This window comes from Ochotona princeps, chromosome 28 (assembly GCF_030435755.1).
Source record: "Ochotona princeps isolate mOchPri1 chromosome 28, mOchPri1.hap1, whole genome shotgun sequence".
NCBI classification, from domain to species: Eukaryota; Metazoa; Chordata; class Mammalia; order Lagomorpha; family Ochotonidae; genus Ochotona; species Ochotona princeps.
The window spans coordinates 10,583,061-10,603,115 of NC_080859.1; the positions used below are offsets into that span (position 1 = coordinate 10,583,061).

The window sequence follows — 20,055 nt, forward strand, 5'->3', positions numbered from 1 at the left end:
AAGTGGTCTTGTAGATCACAGAATAGATGACCTAAAACGCACCTCCTTTTCACCAATTTAGTGGCTGAGCAGGGATCAAAATTCAACTAAAGCCAAGTAGCCAAGTGGTTGAGAGTGTGGTCATGGGTACCACGTGTCTTGATTGAAACCAGAGCCCACTTGCAAGGCCTATGTTTGCCTTCTTGGCTGTAGAGACGACTACTCATCCATAGTCCTAGAAGAGTGACACCTGACGCTGCATAGCACCCCTCAGCACAACACGGGCATCTGCTCATCTCCATCCTGTTTCACAGCCCAGTCTTCTTTGCAGGGTACCAGACAGCTCTTTCAAACTAAATGTGCATGCAATAGATTTTTGAAAGTTACAAACATTTTATCATTATGGTAACAATTACGTAAGCCTTCATTTATTCAGATGTTAAGTTCTTTAAAAAATATACAAATACTTCTTGGTGGATTAACATTATTTTTAAAAGAATCATTCACTCACTACATGTTTGAGGTACTACTACCTTCTGGGCTTAGTAGTACATGCTGGGTTGGAATACTCAATAAAAATAGATAGAAAGCAAAAGCATCACTGACATATGTAAGTGTGAGATCCAAAGCATTTTGCATAATTAGTCAATGCAATGTGAGCAAATGTTAGTATCTGAGGTTAACTATTCATACATAGTGTATCTTCCTGAAAGGCAGGATATATTTTAGAATTAGGCCCCATGTCATTTCTGGTATTGGTCATTTTAACCAGATTTCAGTAAGCTCCCACACAGTAAAACTTTTGGTATTTTTCCATATGGAATGGAGTACCAGAACGGGCAGGTTGAAGTCAGCATTTAAGTATCCCTTAAAGCGCGTGACAGTTAACATCTATTCGAGGGTTATGTGAATGGAGTAGAACGCTTTTACTAACACTCAGTAAATAGTTCCCTATAAAGTATTACAGTTAAATGTTTACAATTTGTGGTCATTCCCCCATTTTCTCTTTCTACACATAAACTCACACAGATACACTTACATGTATAAAAGTGTGAGTGAATGAAGTTTTTAAAAGAATAATATAACAGGAGAAAAAACAAACGTGATGCGAACGGCTGAGTAAGGAGACAGCAGACAAACTGGCTGAGAGTCGCCAACTTATTGTCTACAGATCTCTTGTTTTTGTTTCAAGAGTCATGCCAATAAACAGTATGTACAGGTATTTGAGTTAGGGCGACAAAATTGGCCAAGCATCAACAGAGAAGAAACTACATGATTACCAAATGACCTTATAGAGACGAATTCATTCTTTAAACCCCTCTGTCCTCAACTTTTGCTATCCATTGACTATGAATGTGACATACTATTCATCCAACTTTGTTCTGGAGTGAAAAGAATGATTCACGTTTATTCATGAGAGGAAGTGCAGAACCCAGTTTTAAAAAAAAAAAAAAAGAGTCAAAGTTTAACCGGTAGACGGGACTCAGATACCATATGTGCCAGTTAGCTGAATGATGTGTGGGAAATCAAGACTTCTAGGGCTCACGGTGTGAAATGTTTTGCAAGCAATACCATGAATTCCCTTTCTTAAAAAATGTATTTATTTCATTGGTTGGGCAGGAGACAGAGACAGAGAAAGGCCTATCTCACAGGAGCTAGATCGCCTCCTGAAAGCGTCGAACAGCCAAGCTGAGCCAACCTGATACCAGGCAGAGGGATCTGGTCCAGGTCTCCTGGGCAAAAGGCCCGGACCCAGCTACTTCAACCACCATCAACAGCTGTCCCCCAGCATGTGTGCGAGTCAGCAGGAAGCTGGGATGTGGCTTACCGGCAGGACTTGAACCCAAGCCTGCCCTATGGGATGCAGGCATGCCAAGCAGTGTGTGAATGAACTCACTCTGTCAATTATTATCACTGCTAACATGAGATGCGCGTCCTGTACCTGGCAAGGAGTAGCCTATCTGTGTTACGTGTAATTTGTTTTATTCATTTGAATGGAGAAATCAGAAATCAAGAGCAATAATTACCGAAAAAGCATCTCTCTAAAAACTAGTTGCTCTACAAAAACACTAGCTCATTGCATTGAAATAACTAAGGATTCTTCTAAGGGGAGAAATAAAGAAAACACAGAGTTCAATAAAAGAAAAATTCAGATGTATGCGTGGATGACAAAAGTTGGCTGAATCAATTAATGAGTAGGAGGTTTCAAGACTAAATAAATGTCTTGTCCTCAATATGGTTGTATTATTTCAGAACAACGACGTGACACTTGTTCTACAACTCTGGAACTGGCTGCTTTAGGGGGAAAAAAAAACAACCAATGAGCTGTCTGTTGCGCATGACTAAGTATGGGGGGAGAAGTACGTAGTTGAAGACATTATTCCAGAAAGAGTGGTCAAAACATTTCTTTCAAAGTTCCGAACAAATGAGAACCTTTCCTCACCGTCTTTGTCCCTTTCCCACTGCCCTACCTCAGACCTCCAGCATCCTTCAGGATTCCTTTCTGGGAGGCACCCCCTACCTCCTGGGGGCCGCGGGGCCGGTAAAGGCCCTGGCAAACCTGTCCTCCACCCCCCCCCCCCTTTTCCAGAGCTTACAAAACAAAGGGCGTCCTCCTCACGCAATTCAAACTACCGCGGGAAGGCAAACGTCCCGCGTGACCCCTGCTGACTCCCCGCTTTCCAAACGTCTGTAAAACCTGCCTTCTCCGGCCACCCAGGGCCCTGCACCCCACCACCACCACCACGCAAGCCAGCACCCCGAAAGAGGGGCAGCACGCAGCTCTGGAGATCCGGGGGGACCCGCCGCTCTCCAGGGAGCAGAGTGAGTGGACACTGCATCCTCGCCCGGCACCCGGACGCCAAGTCACGGCACACTGTGTGGCCTCGGCCTCACCCCGGGACGCGTGAGGTCCCGAGGCCGAGTTCTCAGAGTTTAAACAAGAAGCGGAGACCACACCCCCTCCCCGGCCATGTCCGTCCGCGCACACGGGGGGCTGGACGGAGCCCCCTTTGGACTCAGTCCTGGTCCGTTCACTTCTCACTGGGGCCCAGAAGCTGCCTCCGGCTGGAAGAAGCCTCGAGCCTCGAGCCTCGAGCCTCGAGCCTCGAGCCCACCTGGAGAACTCACTCACCCGTCTGACACCTGGGACTCAAATCCCGCCTCAGCCCGACCCGCAGCGGGGACACCATTAGGATGCCCGGCAACACCTGAGATCACCCTGGCGACGGCCCGAGAGCGTCACTGACAACCACCCGGAAGTGGCCGCTAGCGCTTCCGGGGCCGCCCAGCGCGCGGCGGGAAATAATTTCCCAGAGCCCGGATTCGGAGAAGTGGCGAGTGCCGCAGCCGCTGACTCCGTCGTCGCTGCCGCCGGAGGGAAGCAGCCCGGACACCCAGGCCGGGAAGGTAAAGGGCTCGGAAGACACGGTGTGTGCTCTGTCGCTGTGGGGTTTGTGTCTTGCCCCCTCCACACACCGCGGCCGTGGTTCCCGGCTGTGACGCTGCCCCAAAGAGGGGCTGCCGGTGCCTGGCGTCCGTCCCCTGTGCCCCGGAGCCCCCCACAACCCTCCACCGGCAGCCCCTCGGCTCGCGGTGGTGGGCTGGAGCTGCAGACGCCCCCCCAAACACACGCCCCGAGCCCCCCAGCCCCGGTGCGCGCTGTGCGGCTGAGCCCGCCGGGCAGGTGCCGGGCCCCCCGCGTCTCGTTTCCATAGGAAACCCAGGCTTCCAGGCCGCCGACCCTAACGGGGAAGGCGAGCTCCCTCAGTGCCCACTTTTCTCGGAGGGAAGAAAACCTTCCACCACCCCAGCCCAGTCTTGTCACTTGGGCCAGCGGCAAGGATCAGGTCCTTGGCGACCGTAGGCCCTGCAGCACGCACGGACAGGTGCGTGTCCCCGGGCAACAGGACTAAGCGGTTTCTCCGCCGGAGATTTTTTTTTTCCGCGCGTCCTGAACCTCTGATTCAGTGTTGACAGAAAGTGGATGGGGCCCCAGGTCCTCCGTGTTTGCCTGTGCAGTGGGAAGGCATCCAGCTAGCTCTTTTTTTTTTTTTAAGAATGAGAATCTTACACACACACACACACACACACACACACACATATATATATATATATTTTTTTTCTTTCCGTAGAGGCATTAGGAGTAAACATTTCAACAGTAGACACTGCTTCGTGGGGTTTTGTGGTTGGTTATTCCGTTGTGTCTCCGTTCCAAGCACTGTGTTGGTGAGCAAAGTGGACCTGTGACAGGTGTTCCATACATGAGTGGTTATGGGTGGATTTGCTTGAAAAAGTAAATTGGGTGGCTTCTAAGTAAGTGAATTAAGAATTTCAAACACCTGAATGTTTCAGTAAATGTGATTGAATGCAGTTAAGTCCTGTTCTGTTGGCTCACTCCAGGTTTTCTGAGGTCTGACTGATTCGAGCGTTGTCTATAATTGAACATTTCTTTCTTCCCTAAAGCATAGCGTATGTGAAGGTCTTTGAAAAGACTACTTCCCATAATCGATATCAAGAACCCTTAAGATGTTATAAGAAGTGTCCAGCCATCAGTTTGTAGGGAACCAGTAGTATAGCTTTATTATTAGACAGCATTTTCCATGTGTACTTATATCTTGATTACAGTCTTGTAAAAAGTTGCATGTAAGCTCTGAGTAATAAGGTCTAAAGTGGAGAAGCCTCTTCCTCCAAAGGGGAACTGCCCATCGATTCAAATACCTCGCTTTGGCTTATTTGCTTGTCCCTGCCACCGAAAGGTAAGCAGGTACAGAGGTTTGTAGCTGGTCGCGGCCCCAGGTAGAAATGAAATGGCTTTCAGCTGCAGCGGGAGGTGGTCTGCTACTCCTGTGGCTAATTCACCCATACAGGTAGCAAATAGGTGTCTGCAGGGGTGGGGAAGGTGCTGCCTTTGGCATGACCCTGCCAAGGCAAACATAGGTAGTTCTTGAAATCCGCTAAGTCTGGAGCAGGCTAATTTTTAAATACAGACTTTTATTTTGCTCACAAATAATATTACACTATAACATTAGTATAACATATTGTGTAAAAATGAAATGTCCCTGGAACTTTTAAGCTGATTTAATCTTTTCTTTCCTTCAAAATCACCTTGAAATTAAAAAGGGTATTCTTTTGTTATTTTTGGTAAGGAAGAAAGTCCCTGTGAATTAAGCTCATGAGAGGAACATAATGAAAACTATTTTCTGTACGAAAAGGTGGGGTACACTCCTTAGATTGTTTTTAGAAATGTAAAGATAGTGGTGTTCCTTTTTTTCTTTTTTTTTTTTTTAGAATAATGGTGTTTGAGTCTTTTCAGTAATATGAATATTCATGATTTAAGTCTGTCCCCACCCTTAGGGTAGATTCCCTCCTGTAGTGGGCCTTTCTCTTGCGTTCCCTGAAAATAGACTGCTTTGTAAAATTAGTGATTGAAAGGATTATCTGACTGTTACTCAGGGTTGGTTTTACAGAGAACTGTGGTGTTTTTATGGGAGCAGGCGTACCTTTGAGTCTTGATTTCATTATTTCACTGGCTTGTACCCTGTGCTGGTTTCTTAATCACTCAGAATTCTGTTTCCTCATTTGCATAAAAAAATGACATTAACGTTGTAAAGGAGAAAATGAACTGACACGTGAGAGGATGCTTGGGAAGGGTTGTGGATAGTGGAATGAAAAGATAGTTCGCACTTTCCATTAACTTTTGGAAGACCTCCCCCCCCCTCAGGAAGGGTACAGATCACAGTAGATCCTCAAGAAAAAGCCATTTCTGTGTGTTCCACTTGAGATTTAAGGTCCTTTCTGCAAAGCCATTCTGATTTTCCAGGATCCCGCCGTGGGTATCGGCCGTGGGTATCTGCCCTTGAACTTGTTCCTCTAGTGTGTGCTGGATAGAGCAGGCATTTCCGTGTGTTCCCTGAGCCCCCCTTTCTCCCTCACTGTAGTGGGGCTGTTCCCATGGATGGATGACTGTGGCTTTCCCAAATCACATCCAAGTAAGAACATCTTTCCAACTGCCACTCCTGGAGACTTCTGGCAAATATCTTGTGTATCTGTGGGTACTTTTTAAAAATTAATGGAGAATGAAATTAGATGAGTTTGGCACCAAAAAAATTTTTTTTGAAATGCACACATGTGAGGAGTCTTGAAAAAGGTTATAAAGTGATTGAGGAAAACAGGCACAGCTCGCCAGAAATGTTTGCACAGCGTAAATGGACTTTTTAATTCATTTTTTTTCCGTAAACTTACAGAAATCCGTTTATAATTTGTGATCCTTGAAATATGGGGCAGGAACTAGGTAATAAATGCCTTCTACAGATTCTGAAGGGCAGTCAGCAGGCCACAGGGAGACAGGGTGGTTGAAGCCCTGCAGTCAGTCAGTCCTTAGGACACACAGTGTTTTACTCCTGGGTTGCTGATGGATGAGTGCGGTGACAGGTGTCTGCCTTTTGCAGCACCTTGTGGCCTGGGGCAGAGATCCAACACTGGGACCACTGTCAGCTTCAGCACTCTAGACTTCTTCGCTTAAATGTGTAGATAGCAGTAATTATGAAAATCTTCCAAACTCATGAATTCAAAGCACTTGCTATCTGGCTCTCAGAAGAAACATTATAAGTGATACTCCTTTTTGCTTGTAGCAGTGGCTTTAAAAAACAAGGAAAGTTCACTAGCGTAGTGAAGATTGAAGAAGCCATTAGTTTTCATCGTGTGACTTTCAAACCATGAAGAATACTGGGACAGGACAAAGTCATCCTGGGGATGGGCATCTGCCAAGGTGGCGAAGTTGCTGCTTTTGGCTTCTCTGCTTCTGAAGCTGCTTCCTGGGAGGCAGAGAGGATGGCTCAGGCAGCTGGTCCCTGCCCCCTCGGGGAGGCCTCCTTGGAGTGCCAGGCCCTCAGCTCTGACATGGTGCCAACCGAGTTGTTGCAGACATTTGGGTAGCAAGTTTTTGTATATATACATGATGCCTGAAAGTCAATCCCTTCTGCAGATGTTTTAACAATTGGGGTAAAAGGTGAAGAAACTACAAAATGATTTTATGGCCTATATAATGACATATATACTTTGTAGTAGTCTGCAAATCTTGTTTAATATGCATATGTGAATTATACAAAAATCAGTAAAAGTTGTTTTGGTTTAGGTCTTGAAATACGCATACGCAAATTAAACTTTTTATAAGCAACTTGTTTTAGTCATTGATGAGTGAGCTTGCAAGATGCTATGTATTCTCAAATTCCTACTGCATGTTAGTGTTATAGAAGAAATTGTGATGAGTTTGTTCTCATTGTCCTAAAAAATCCTCTTCAATCATCCCTGTTGCATGGAGCTTTGCTCCTTCACCTGGTTACTCCCTGCTCTTTGATCTGGCTCACACACTGGACTTCTTTCCTCATCTCTGTAGTCCTGCCTGTACTTTTCTCCAGGTTCGTTTTTCAGCATGTTCTTGCTGTGTTCTTGCATTATTCCACCAAACTCTAGATGTGTGTCACATAAAAAAAAATTGAGTAGTCTAAAAATCGTATAATGTTTGCAGTTCTGATGATGAGTGCTATAGGTGTACTTGGATTTCTTCCTGGCACCAACTGCAAAGGAATTTGAGACATCAGGGGTAGGCCCATGTGGGAGATATTTTGGGAAAGTCCACACTGCAGAGACAGTTGCTTGCTATGTTTAAAAGCCAGCTCTGCACGCAGTCACTGTCTCCTTAGTGGTACATGCAGTTCAAAGTAAGTAACCAAAATTTTTCTTGATTACTACAACTTTATATATATAAAACTACTAGAGAACATTTTCTCCTAACTAGGAATATTATATACAATTTTTACTTTTTGACAAAAGATAAAAGCAAAACTGATAATATTCTTTCAAGCATTATTTTAGCTAGGCTTGCGTAGCCTGTGTGAATACTTCAAAGAACATCCCCTTGCAAGTTGCACAAAATCTAATTTTTCTGGAAATATTGCTAATGTGATTACATTGATGTGTGTTTGCTTTCTTGTGCTGGCTGACTTTTTCTAGAACACGTTACCTACATAAGACTTGACTTTTTTCCCCCCTCAAGACCATTATTTATTTTTGTTTGTTTTATGACACCGTTCAGTAGGCACTGGGTCTCCCTTCTCCCCTCCCACTCTCCTCCCCTCCATTCTTTCAGTGGACATTTTTGTAAATTTTCACAAGTTTTTTTTTTAAGAGTCTTTAGTTGTCTGAATTACTAATATGAATTAAACCCATTTTGCAATGCTCTCTTTGGATTCATTGGCGTTATCAAACTATTCATGGTTAATCCTGCAGAGTGAGAAACGTGTAACAAATCATTAATTTTAGAATTCTATTCATATATCTGTTATCTCTTCATATTTAGATGCCAGTTTTTTGCTAGACTATAAATTATATATGCAGTTTAGAAAATTAGTTTGTTGTATTATGAACGCCATTATTTCAAGGAGATTTTGCCATAGACTGCTATTAGATGAGGCGCTGGGAACGTGCTCCGAGCGCCCTGGCCGGCTAGCTCGTGCTGTCACCTGCATTCAGAGTTCTGCGGCAGCTGAGCGGATGCCCCAGTTTTTCTGATTAACTTGTGAGTTACTGTCCTGTAATCAGAAGTGTTTTTTAAAATGTCGGTTTGTATGATGTTTAAATCAAGACATACGAGCTTTTCTCACCTGTTTCTTCCTTTTCCTCTTTGCATGTTTAGTTTCAGTTTCATGTCTAAACATTTTAAAAGGAAAGAAATGGTTCTGGGCGGGTCGTGGCTTCTGTTGTTGTACACAGCCCTTGGTTTTATTTACTCCAGGGCTATACTTTAACAAAAGGGTTGTTATTAGTGATTATTTCCATCAGGTTTATTTCGTTATTAAGACAGTATGACTTTAAGATGGAAGCTTTGTGCTGACTCCATAAAGTCCAGGTGATTCAATGATTTTAAATTATACCAAGACATGTTGAAAAGTACTTCATTAGTAATAAATATTCAGATTAAAAAATTGTTGATTGAGAATGTAACAGTGAGAAACAGTGATGAGATTTGGAGAATAGCTTTTATGTAAAGCATTTTGGGTGATAGCATTAGGGAAGTTTCTAATGTTTTCATTGCTTCCTGCATATTTTTATTACTGGCTAGTTTTTGTAGTATTAGAGAATGGTTGGATTTTAGGGTTTTAAAACCGCTGAAACTTCTCTTCCCTGCCAACATTTCTTCAAATAGCCTGCTCTGTAGCTTTTAAACCTCTTAAATACACAAAGTATAATAGTAGCAAGAATATATTGGACTGTGTTCAAAACTTTGTTTTTCTCATTGCAGTGGATTTAAATAATTATAAAAGCAGTCATTGGTTGAATATCAGTGTGATCTTCACAGATAAATTATATTTGGTATTTGTGAAGGCATTTGGTTCTTAAAGGATAGATTTTTTTAAGGATTTTCTTGAATTTCTAGGATTTAAAAAAGCATTTTCTGAAATTATAGGCATAAGCTAGATAATACACATATGGCTTACTTGTGGTTATGTGTGTTCCACATCACATTAAATCATTTCAAGCAGCAAAATAGATTAGTAAAGGTTTTATGTGTTGTGTGTCATTTAATGCATGTACACAGTTGAGAACTGGTTTTGGTAATGAGTACCTTTTGCAAGAAGCTGTATTTTTATTAGTATAGTGTTTTATGGATGTATTGATGTTTTCAATAGATACCGAAAACTACTGTGTATATATAATTTTACACTGACCAGACCAAATACTTTTAAGATTCATGTATTTTTATTTAAAAGGCAAAGTTACAGGGAGGAGGAGAGACAGGGAGATCTTCAGTCATCGGTTCACTCTTCCGATGGCCGTAACGGCCTGAGCTGGTCCAGGCTGAAGACCAGAGTCAAGATTCACCTGGCTTTCCCACGTGGATGCAAGGGAAAGACGAGCCATCCGCTGCTGTTTTCCCAGGCACATGAGCAGAGAGCTGGATTAAAGTAGAGCAGCTGGAGCTGGGATCTGGAGCCACAGGCGAGGCCTACCTTGCTACAGCACAATGCTAGCCCCAACCCAGAAGTTTTAATGTGTTTTATTGAGCAGCCTTGTAGTTAGAAATAAGGGTATACTGAAGTTAAAATAATAATTCATTTTTTTTTTGAGTAGAAGTTAGTTTGAATTGCCTTTGATGTACACCTTTGTGCTTCTTAGTACTTAACCTCTGGATTGATCATCACACAGTGCATGACTACTGGCAGCTCCTCAGGCTGGGTGGAACCCTGCTTTGCAAAGTATCTCTAATTCTCACAGAAACCTCTTTTAAGTTAGAAGGGGAGGTAGAAAGGGTAGAAAGAGAAACCAGGAGTGTTGTTAAAGTAGCTGAAGCAGTTCTTAGAAGCTTTAGGCAAAAGAAACTAAGGGTCACTCTCACCCTGAAAAATGCTGTAAATGTTCACAGTGAAATCCCTTGGTATCCTTGGATTGCTTGCGAAGGTTCCAGAACCCACTGAGGCTCAGTGAAGGCCCTTCCAGAAATCTAATGAACTTCAGATCATCTCTAGATTACTGACGGTATCTGATACAAGGCAAATGCCATGTACCCAGTATGCAGTATTATTTAGGCAATGAGACTGTAATTGCTGCTAAATAGTTGTTCCACTGTATTCTTTAGGAAGTGACAAGAAAAATAGCTTAAGTTCTGTACAGATGCTGTTAAAACTTTTTGAAATATAATTGGTTGAATCCATTGGTAAGGACCCCAGAGATACAGAGGACTGGCTTTTCATATATATGTACTTTAGTCTTTGAAAATAGAATTTTTTTTAAGATTTTATTTTTGTCAGAAAGGCAGATATTTTACAGAGAGCAGGAGAGACAGAAAGGTCTTCGTCCACTGGTTCACTCCCCAAGTAACCTCAGTGGTTGTTACTGAGCCAATCCTAAGTCAGGAGCCAGGAGCTTGTCAGGGTCTCCTGTGTGGATGCTGGGTCCACTGCTTTCCCAGGCCGCAATCAGGGAGCTGGATTGCAGCTGGCACATGAACCAAACCAGCACCCATATGGGATCCCAGCGCATGCAAGTCAAGGATTTAGCCACTGAGCCGTTGCTACAGGCCCTTAAAATAGAATTTCTGTGAAGAACATTTTTTTCACTTTACCCGTGGTATGCTGCTAGTCCCAAGTTCAAATAGTTTTTAAAATTTGCTTGTAATTGTTTTGAAAAAGGTCATTGCTGCTTCAAATGTTCAAAACAATCATTACTACTAGTATGCTTTTGCCTTTAATAAATTACCAGTCCACAACTAAAATTGATGACAAAATCATTGGACAAATGAAAGTTGTCCTAACTGCTCTAATTCCCTATTTTTCTCATCTGTAAAGAGAAACAAAATTATGTACCACATCAAACATACAGCACTTTGTGAACTTCATTTAGAATGTATGTAAGTCCCTCGGATGATGAACTTAGATAAGATGTGATTTTTCAGTTTACCTTGTAAGTGATGAAATGAGCAAGTACTAACAAAGTTAAGAAGTGAAGACTGGAAATAAGATCCAGGGCTGTCGTCTGTATCTTTGTGGGGAGACCATGCTTCTCCAGTTGTTTGTGCATATACTTTAATAAATGCCATAGACACTATACAATTCAGTGTATACAAGATTACATTTCATTCCTGCAAGTGCACTTATTTTAATAGTTGCTGATACAGTACTTTTAAGTGAAGCTAGTGTTGTTAATGCTAGCTTAACTTTTACATACCTCTGTTCTTTTGTACAAAATTCTGTTTTATCAGTGTGTTTTGCTGGCAAGTAATTAATGCGCATGTTCAGTATTCAGAAATGTGCCTATGTGACCATGTGGTAAAAAGGCAACTTTGAAAGCTAGCTTCTACTGTATGGAGGTAAATGTAATATCAGCAATTATGCTTTGCATACTTAATTCGTTGTGTGTTGAGTGGTTTTAATGTGTTCATATTTAGCGCTCAGTGTCATCTCTGTGAATAAGGTCATCTTCAACATGCTTTCTGTTATTTATATGATAGATGGAAGAGGAATCCCCAAAGCATATCATCCAGATCACTGGATTTAAGATGGAAGAAAAGGAAGCTCTAGGCAAATTGCTTTTAAAACTAGATTGCACTTTTATTAAGAGTGAGGTGAGTACTGAAGCTTAACTCAGCAAAATATTAAAAGTATAATTGAAAGATAATGAAAATTAAAATAATGATGAAATACCGCTTGACATTTTAAGAATGTAAAAGTTATTAAGGAAATCTGTAGTAGTATTTTTATGTGGATTTTCTCTTTCAGAAATACAAGAACTGTACACATCTTATAGCTGAACGACTATGTAAGAGTGAAAAATTTTTAGCAGCTTGTGCTGCAGGTGAGTGAGCTGCCTTGTTCCAGCCCTTGAAACAAGGTCCTGTTGAAGAAAGGGTGTCTGAGTTGTTGGAAAGATACTATGTTCATTACATCAAATATGAATCTTTTTTTGTGAACGTGCTTTATTTTGGAAGTAAAATCTTACACTACATGAAAAATGGATGAAATGGGCAGAAACACATTCTTTAAGAAGATTTGGTATAGTGCTTTTTTTAAGAAAAATCATTTTTAAAAAGTTTTTGCAAAATGTCAACATCTTGAGCCTTTGTTGATGACCTACCTGTTGTCATTTCTTGTCGTTGGTCCATCATTGGAATTAACTTTGTGTTCCCCTCTCTTGTTTCCTCACTTTCCATCTAACTGGTCATCCAATTTTATTTTTCTGAGATATTGTATATATTCTATAATCACAAGTTAGAATCTACTCTTTTTTGTAACATTCAATAACATGTATATATCACGACACAGATAAATTTACTATTTTTAATTTAACTTACAAGAACAAAAAAACAAAAAAAGCAAAACACTTGGATTTCCAAGTTCCACAAGCATGCCTCCTTTAAAAAAGATTACTGTACCAGAAAAGGAACTAAAGCTTATTACTAAACGCCCAGAAAACTTCCCTAGCATGATGAATTTGTTTTATGGAGTGTAAGAATGCTGTGAGCATTATTGAAAAAATATTTAGTATATGAAGAAGAATATAAATCTAGCTCCAAATAAGTAAATAAATGTAGTAATAGCATCTCAAGCAGTGCTGCACTTTATTTTGAATTTTAAAGCTTTAGACGACATTTGGAATTACAATTGTTATGGGAAAAGTTACATGCAATGTTCAGTAATGCTGTAGACTGTATCAAAAATCTGAAAAGTTTTGAAAAGGAAATGTTGACAGTGTGGGTGAAGAATCTAATGGTGAAAGGATCGGCCTTTGTTTGCCATCTGATCTTGATTGCTTATTGTCCACCAGAAGCAAGATGACTTTGTGAAGGACACTTCTGTGTTCCAGGCAAGTGGGTCCTCACGAAGGACTACATCATTCACAGTGCCAAGAGTGGAAGGTGGCTGGACGAAACAACTTACGAATGGGGTTATAAGATTGAAAAAGACTCCCATTATTCCCCTCAAATGCAGTCTGCACCCAAAAGATGGCGAGAAGAACTGAGACGCACCGGTGCGCCGGGAGCTTTTCACAGATGGAAAGTGGTCCTGCTTGTCAGAGCCGACAAGAGGAGTGACTCGCTTATCAGGTGGGGTGAGAGTGTGCTCAGCAAGGGTTCCCAGAGTACTCTTGGTTTGTATGAATGCCTCTGAGCTATTTAACTGTGCTGGTAGGCTATGGGGATTCTCTTTGATCTCTGAATTAAGCCATCTTCACTTTAAAGTTCATGTGTCACTAATAGGACAAAGTGTTTCATGGTGTTGGTTTTTAATATGCTAATGATGCCTTTCACTTTTAGTTTCAGTGTTACTTCTTCTGGCCAACAAAAAAAATTTTTTTTTTAAAGATTTATTCATTTTATTTTATTTTTTTTAAAGATTTATTCATTTTTTATTACAGCCAGATATACAGAGAGGAGGAGAGACAGAGAGGAAGATCTTCCGTCCGATGATTCACTCCCCAAGTGAGCCGCAACGGGCCGATGCGCGCCCATCCGCGCGGGTGCAGGGTCCCAAGGCCTTGGGCCATCCTCGACTGCTTTCCCAGGCCACAAGCAGGGAGCTGGATGGGAAGTGGAGCTGCTGGGATTAGAACCGGCGCCCATGTGGGATCCCGGGGCTTTCAAGGCGAGGACTTTAGCCACTAGGCCATGCCGCTGGGCCCAACAAAAAATTTTTAAAAACTAATCGGGAGTTTAGCGTTTTTTTTTCCAGTTTTGAAATATTTCAGAAAATTTTAAATTAGTCTCACAACATAGCAAAGGGAAACAAGGGTTTTTATAGTTCTGTTTTCAAGATTTCTACTGTTTCCATTATAATTTAATTTTGTTTAGAAGCCCTCCTGTTAGATAAACTAATTTTTAAAACTGCTACTAACTTCTGAGTAGTATGTTTTTTTCCTTTGCCTCTAAAATATAAATTATGCATAAGATGTATCAACTTTAAGTGTGTATTTTGATAAGTTTAGAGAAAGTTATACACTCGCATTTCCCTCACTTAAGGTCTGTGACAATTTCATCATTCTATTATGAGCCCTCATAGCCTTAAAAATTTTGTATCTACCAGCTGCCTTATTTGTCATGCTACACTAAATTTGTTTTGTTTCTTTTTGTTTTTCGGTAGAGGTTTGCGTATATTACATAATATTAAATAATATTAAATATGCTTCTTTAATATAGTTCCATTGTTTTAGTGGGTTTTTTTGGATGTCGTTTGTTAGATTTATCCAGATTGTTGGGATTGTTACTAATTCCATCTTTTTTGTCGCTGAGTAGTATTCTGTGTGGCTGTATCACAGTCTGTTTATCAGTTTACCTACCACCAGAAGTTTGGGATGCGTTTTATTTTTGTCACTATGAATCAGCCTGCAGTGAACATTTCAAGAAAAGTGTCCAGATAGTCCATATAATTTTCATTTCTCTTGGGTAATATCTGAGAATGAAATTGTTAGCCCAGGTAATAAATGTACGTTTACTAAAAATACCAAATTATTACCACTTTCAAAAAATGTTTTTAGTGGAAAGTCAGATATACTGAGAGGAAGATCTTCCGCCCATTGATTCACTCCCCAAGGGGCCCGCAAAGGCCGGAGCTGAGCCAGTCCGAAGCCAGGCTCCCCGAGCCTGCTCTGGGTCTCCACACAGGTGTAGAGTCTCAAGGCTTTGAACCATCCAACCAGCTCCAGTATGGGATCCTGGTACGTGCAAGGAGACGACTTTAGCCGCTAGGCTATCGCACTTGGCCCAAATTAGTACCATTTCATATTCACAGTAACAATTCATGAGAGTTTTGGCACTGTTGAAACTCAGTTAACTGTATTTCCTTCCACTGATATATAGATTTCGCATGCCAGTATCCCATGCCTTTAGTTTCTTCAGCTTTATAGTACGAATTGAAGTAGACATCAGTTGCCCTGCCATATCCTTTTCAGAGTTGTGCTTGGTGATTTGAGCTGCTTTGATTTCCTTGTGTAATTTAAATAGCAACTTCGCAATCATTGTACAAACATACAAAGTGCCATTCTTAATGCTATAGGTTACATTCTGTTTTGCACTCTGGGAATTAGCCAACACAAATTAGGGAAAATGTGGTGTTTGTCTTTTGGGGACTGACTTATTTGACTAAGAATGGTGGTATCTGCTTCCATCCATGTAGTTGTGAAGACAAGATTTCATTTTTTCTTTTTTAGCTCAGTGGTATTCCATAGTATATGTGCACTGTATTTCTTTATCCCATTTCTGTTTGGTGTACAGCTCAGTTGATTTCATGGCTCGCTTACTGTGAGTTGAGCTGCTGTAAACACAGGGAAATGTAAACTAGTGCCACCATAGGGAGGTTCCTAAGAGACCTGAAAAGTATGTCTCCCAAACGACCCTGCCATCTCCCTCCTGGGAATTTAGCCAAAAGAAGTGAAATATGTGCAGTTTTTAAAAGATATTTAATACTACTTTGTTTTTAAATATATTTTGGGGTTTTTTTGTTTTCTTTGTTTGCAAGTTTATTTTTTTGTATTTATTGATTTGTGTTTATTTTGTTATTCCTATTTTGTAGCCTAACATATGCTCTGTCCTAGAGAATGTTTATATGCACTTGAGAGAAATACATGTTCTGTATCTGCTGGGTGAGTGTTCTGTATGTATCAGTACAAATCCTTTTGCTCAAGAGCATATTTTAAATCTGTGTTGGATTTACACCTGCATGGTCTGTGCATTGCTGAAATCAGGGTCTGGTCCCCAACTGATAGTTTATTATAGTTTGCCTTTTTAGACCAGTTAATATTTGCTTTACGTATTTGGTTGCCCTGATACCATTTTTATATCATCTTTACTGTGTTGACTCTTTTATCATCTAATCTCTGTATTTTTCTGATGGATGTGTAACTGCTCCTGTTGTCTCTGTTCACACGTGTCTGAGTGTCTTTTACACATCCTTCACTTTGTGCATGGCCTTCGAGGTGAAATAAGTCTCTCACAGGTCATGTAGAGCTGCATAGTGTGTTTTTTGTGCATTCAGCCAATTTAGAGAATTCGACCTGTTTGCAGTCAGTGCAGTAATACATAAGGACGTACTAGTAACATTTTACTTTCCTATGGTTAAGTGATTTTTCTCTATTACTATACCATTGATGCCTTTATTCTTAGTGTTGAGGCTTTTATTTTGTAATTCTCATAAGGTTTACAAAAATTTTATTATAACAGATTGGTTTAAACTGGTAAATAAATATGATTAAAGGAGAGCGATCTACATTTTAAACTTTGACTCCATTCTTTTTAAATTTTTCATTTTTACTTCACAATATGCATCTTTATTTCTGTCCTGTAGCGTTCATTTTTTTTAGTAGTTTTGTCTTAATCTTTCTAAGGGAGATGTAAGTGGTTTGAACATCATGATTATAGTATTTGAGTATTCTGAATTTGCATATTGTTATTTCTGAATCTTACCTTCAGATCTTTTGTGTTGCACGTTAGCATTGCCTTACTTTGAAGAACCTTTTCTGTAAGACAAGTCTGGTGATGAAAAATTCTAAGCTTTTTTGGGGGGGAGAGTTTATCTTTTCCTCATTTCTGAGGGTTAGCTTTGTCTTTGGGCACACATTCTTCGTTAGGTTTTTTTTTTTTTTTTTTCCTTTTTGAATATATCATCCTGCCTCCCTCCTGGTCTGTAGGGTGTCTGTTGGGAATTCTGCAGCTAGATGTATTAGAATTCCCTTACGTCTGTTGTACTGAAACTCCCTTACATATGTCTGACTTTGTTCTGTTGCTTTTCAAGATCCTGTCTGTGTCTTGAGAACTTGCTTGTAACAACTCCCTGGGAAGTTTTATTTGTGTTGAATTTCACTGGTTACTTTTAGCCATCTAGCACCTGGATGTTTATCTTTGTCTAGGTTCGGAGAGTCATGCTTTTGATTTTCTTTTTTTGAGTGAGCTTTCTACTCCTTTGTCTTTCTGTATTCTTTCTTGAACTCCAGTAACTTGAATGTTAGCCGTTTGGATCCAGTCCCATACATTCTGTGAGTGTTCTTTGTTCTTCTTTCATCCTTTTCTCTCTATTACCTATTTGACTATTTATGAGATGTGGTCAGCCCAAATGGTATCTTAACCTCTCTCAATTTCTACTCCTGTGTCCTCGACAGAGGCATTTATTATTTAAAATTTTTCCTTTAGGTTATTTTTGTTGCATTCCTTAAATTTAATATATATATATGTTTGTGTGTGTGTGTGTATTTGCTTTCTCTCCTCTTGTTCACTCTTCAGTTGACTGCAGTGGCCTATACTAGGCCAGACAGAAGCCAAGAGTTTCCCCTGAATCTCCCATGCAGGTGACAGTGCCCACATATTTGAGCTGTCCTCCTTTGCTTCCCCAACCATCCGCAGGGAGGTAGAGCAGCTGGGACACAAGCCAGCACCCAACTGGGATCCTGGCATCACCAGTGGCTTTACTGTTTCAGTGCAACACTGGCCCCGAACTCTAACTTTGCTATCTTGTATTTTTAATATTTTCACAAGAATGTTTTTCCATTTCCCTTTTGGCGTATTTGAACTGTTAGTTCTTCCAAAGCATATAATTTCATTTCCACTTATTTGTGTGTGTATATGTGTGTGTGTGTTTAAGATTTATTTTTATTGAAAAGTCAAAGAGAGAAGGAGATACAGAAATATCTTCCATCCGTTGGATCACTCACCAAGTAACCGCAACGGCTTCAGCTGAGCCAGTCCAAAGCCAGGAACCAGAAGCAGTAATGTACCATTCTGTCGGCTTACTCCCCACATGTCCATAATAACGTGTGCCACAAAAGAAGAAAACCAGGAGCCCAGGACTCTGTTCACATTTCCCAAGTTGGTGGCAGGGACCCAGATATTGGTACATCAGCCACTGTATACTTCGTGCGTGATTAGTAGGCAGGTGGTTCAGCTTCTGGAATGAAGTAGACAGGACTTGAACTAGGCACTCTGATACGGGATGTCAGCGTCCCTGAAGACTGCTTCATCCTGCTGGGCCACGCGCCCACTGCCAGTCATGGTTGTTTTAGTCATTTGCTGATAATTTCACCAATTATATCATTAATCAATCTGTTCTTCTGATGCCCTTAATCAATCTGTTCTTCTTTGCAGTAGTTTTGTGTGTGGATGTTGTTTTTATGTTTGCTAATTATGTGCTAAACATCACATGAACAGGGACAGTTGAATTGGAGGCAAACAGTATTTGAATCAAAAAATGAGCTGCCTCTTTTGCCCAGCAGTTAGTGTGAGCAGTTGGACCGTATCTTGTCAGCTGGGCTGTGTTTCTAGTTCTCTGGTTACCTTTGGTGTTTCACTTTGCTTCGAGCGTTGGGCTCCAAATTTTTATACTTGATCTGGGTTGCCTTGGGTCCTAGCGAGTTTTTAGTCATGTTTTTGCCCTACCTTCATCCCTCAGCAGTCCTCACACTTTTAGGTCACAAAACACCTCTTTCTTGCCTTCTGTTTTGTCACTAATTTCTAGGCCCAGTCTGTGAATAAGTATATACTTTGTTCTGTCAGACAGCATTTTGTAGTAATCATTCTCTGTTGTTGATGTGTGTGCCAGAAACTTCCTGAATATTTGTGTTTCAGTATCCCTGGCAGACAAATTCTACCTTGAATCTGTGGTTAGAGTCTTGGACAAGAGAGTTTCCAATCTTTCTTCATTCTTTTTCTTCATCTCGGGTCTCTGCCATGTTCATTGTACTATCTTAAGCCTTTCTGGCATTCCTCTGCTTTCTTCTGGGCAGAGATCTTTTATTCTTTTCCCTCCTTTAGAAACTATTGATTTTTTTTCCCCTAAGATTTATTTTTATTGGAAAGGAGGAGTTACAAAGCGAATGAGAGACTGAGAACGAGGTCTTCATCTGCTGGTTTGATCACCAAATGACTGAACCAGTTGGAATCCAGGAGCCATGAACCTCTTCTGGGTGCCCCATGTGGCTGCAGGGGCCCCAAACCTTGTGCCATCCTCCCTTGCTTCCCCAGGACTTACACAGGAAGCTGAATCAGAAGTGGAACAGTCAGGACTCGAACCGTTACCCACGAGGGATGCTGACATCGCAACTGGAACCTTAGTGTGTTATGCCCCATCACTCACCCAGAAGCAATCTGTCCTTCAGTCTTTGCTGTCCTGTCCCTAGGGACAGATAGGTTTTGCATCTGCTCTTCTGAGATAAGCAGTGCAGCTTTTCCTGGGTCTGAGGGTAGAAGAAATTCTTCTTACCCAAATGATTTCAGGTTTTTATTACCTATTTTAGAAGGGCCCAGAGAAGTGGATCTGATTTCTTATTGGCGGTCAAACCTACTGATCAACTTTACAACCAGGATGTTCTTGTTCTCCTAACCTGCTGCCCAAACATGAGTGTTAATGGATTCTTGTCCCAGAGTACTACAAGTTAAGATGTGTTTCCCATCTAGCTGAGACTCCTGGTTTTTCTGAATTACTGTGCTAGTTTCGCTTGGCCTCTAAATTTCTTTTTTAAATAAAATTATTTGTCTTTATTTATTTGAAAGGCTGAGAGATCTTCCCCAAATGGTCAAAATGACCAGCACTGATCCAAGAA

General features: G+C 41.0%; 1 protein-coding gene across 1 annotated transcript in view; it reads left to right on the top strand.

Moving 5' to 3' along the window:
- Positions 1–3,161: 3,161 nt before the first annotated feature.
- The window catches only part of SLF1 (SMC5-SMC6 complex localization factor 1), a 64,671-nt gene continuing 47,777 nt past the window's right edge, over positions 3,162–20,055 (top strand). The window contains exons 1-4 of the mRNA XM_058656293.1: positions 3,162–3,387; positions 11,987–12,100; positions 12,255–12,330; positions 13,339–13,579. Coding sequence (XP_058512276.1) covers positions 11,987–12,100; positions 12,255–12,330; positions 13,339–13,579 — 431 coding nt within the window. The 5' untranslated portion in view covers positions 3,162–3,387. The remainder of the gene's footprint in view (positions 3,388–11,986; positions 12,101–12,254; positions 12,331–13,338; positions 13,580–20,055) is intronic.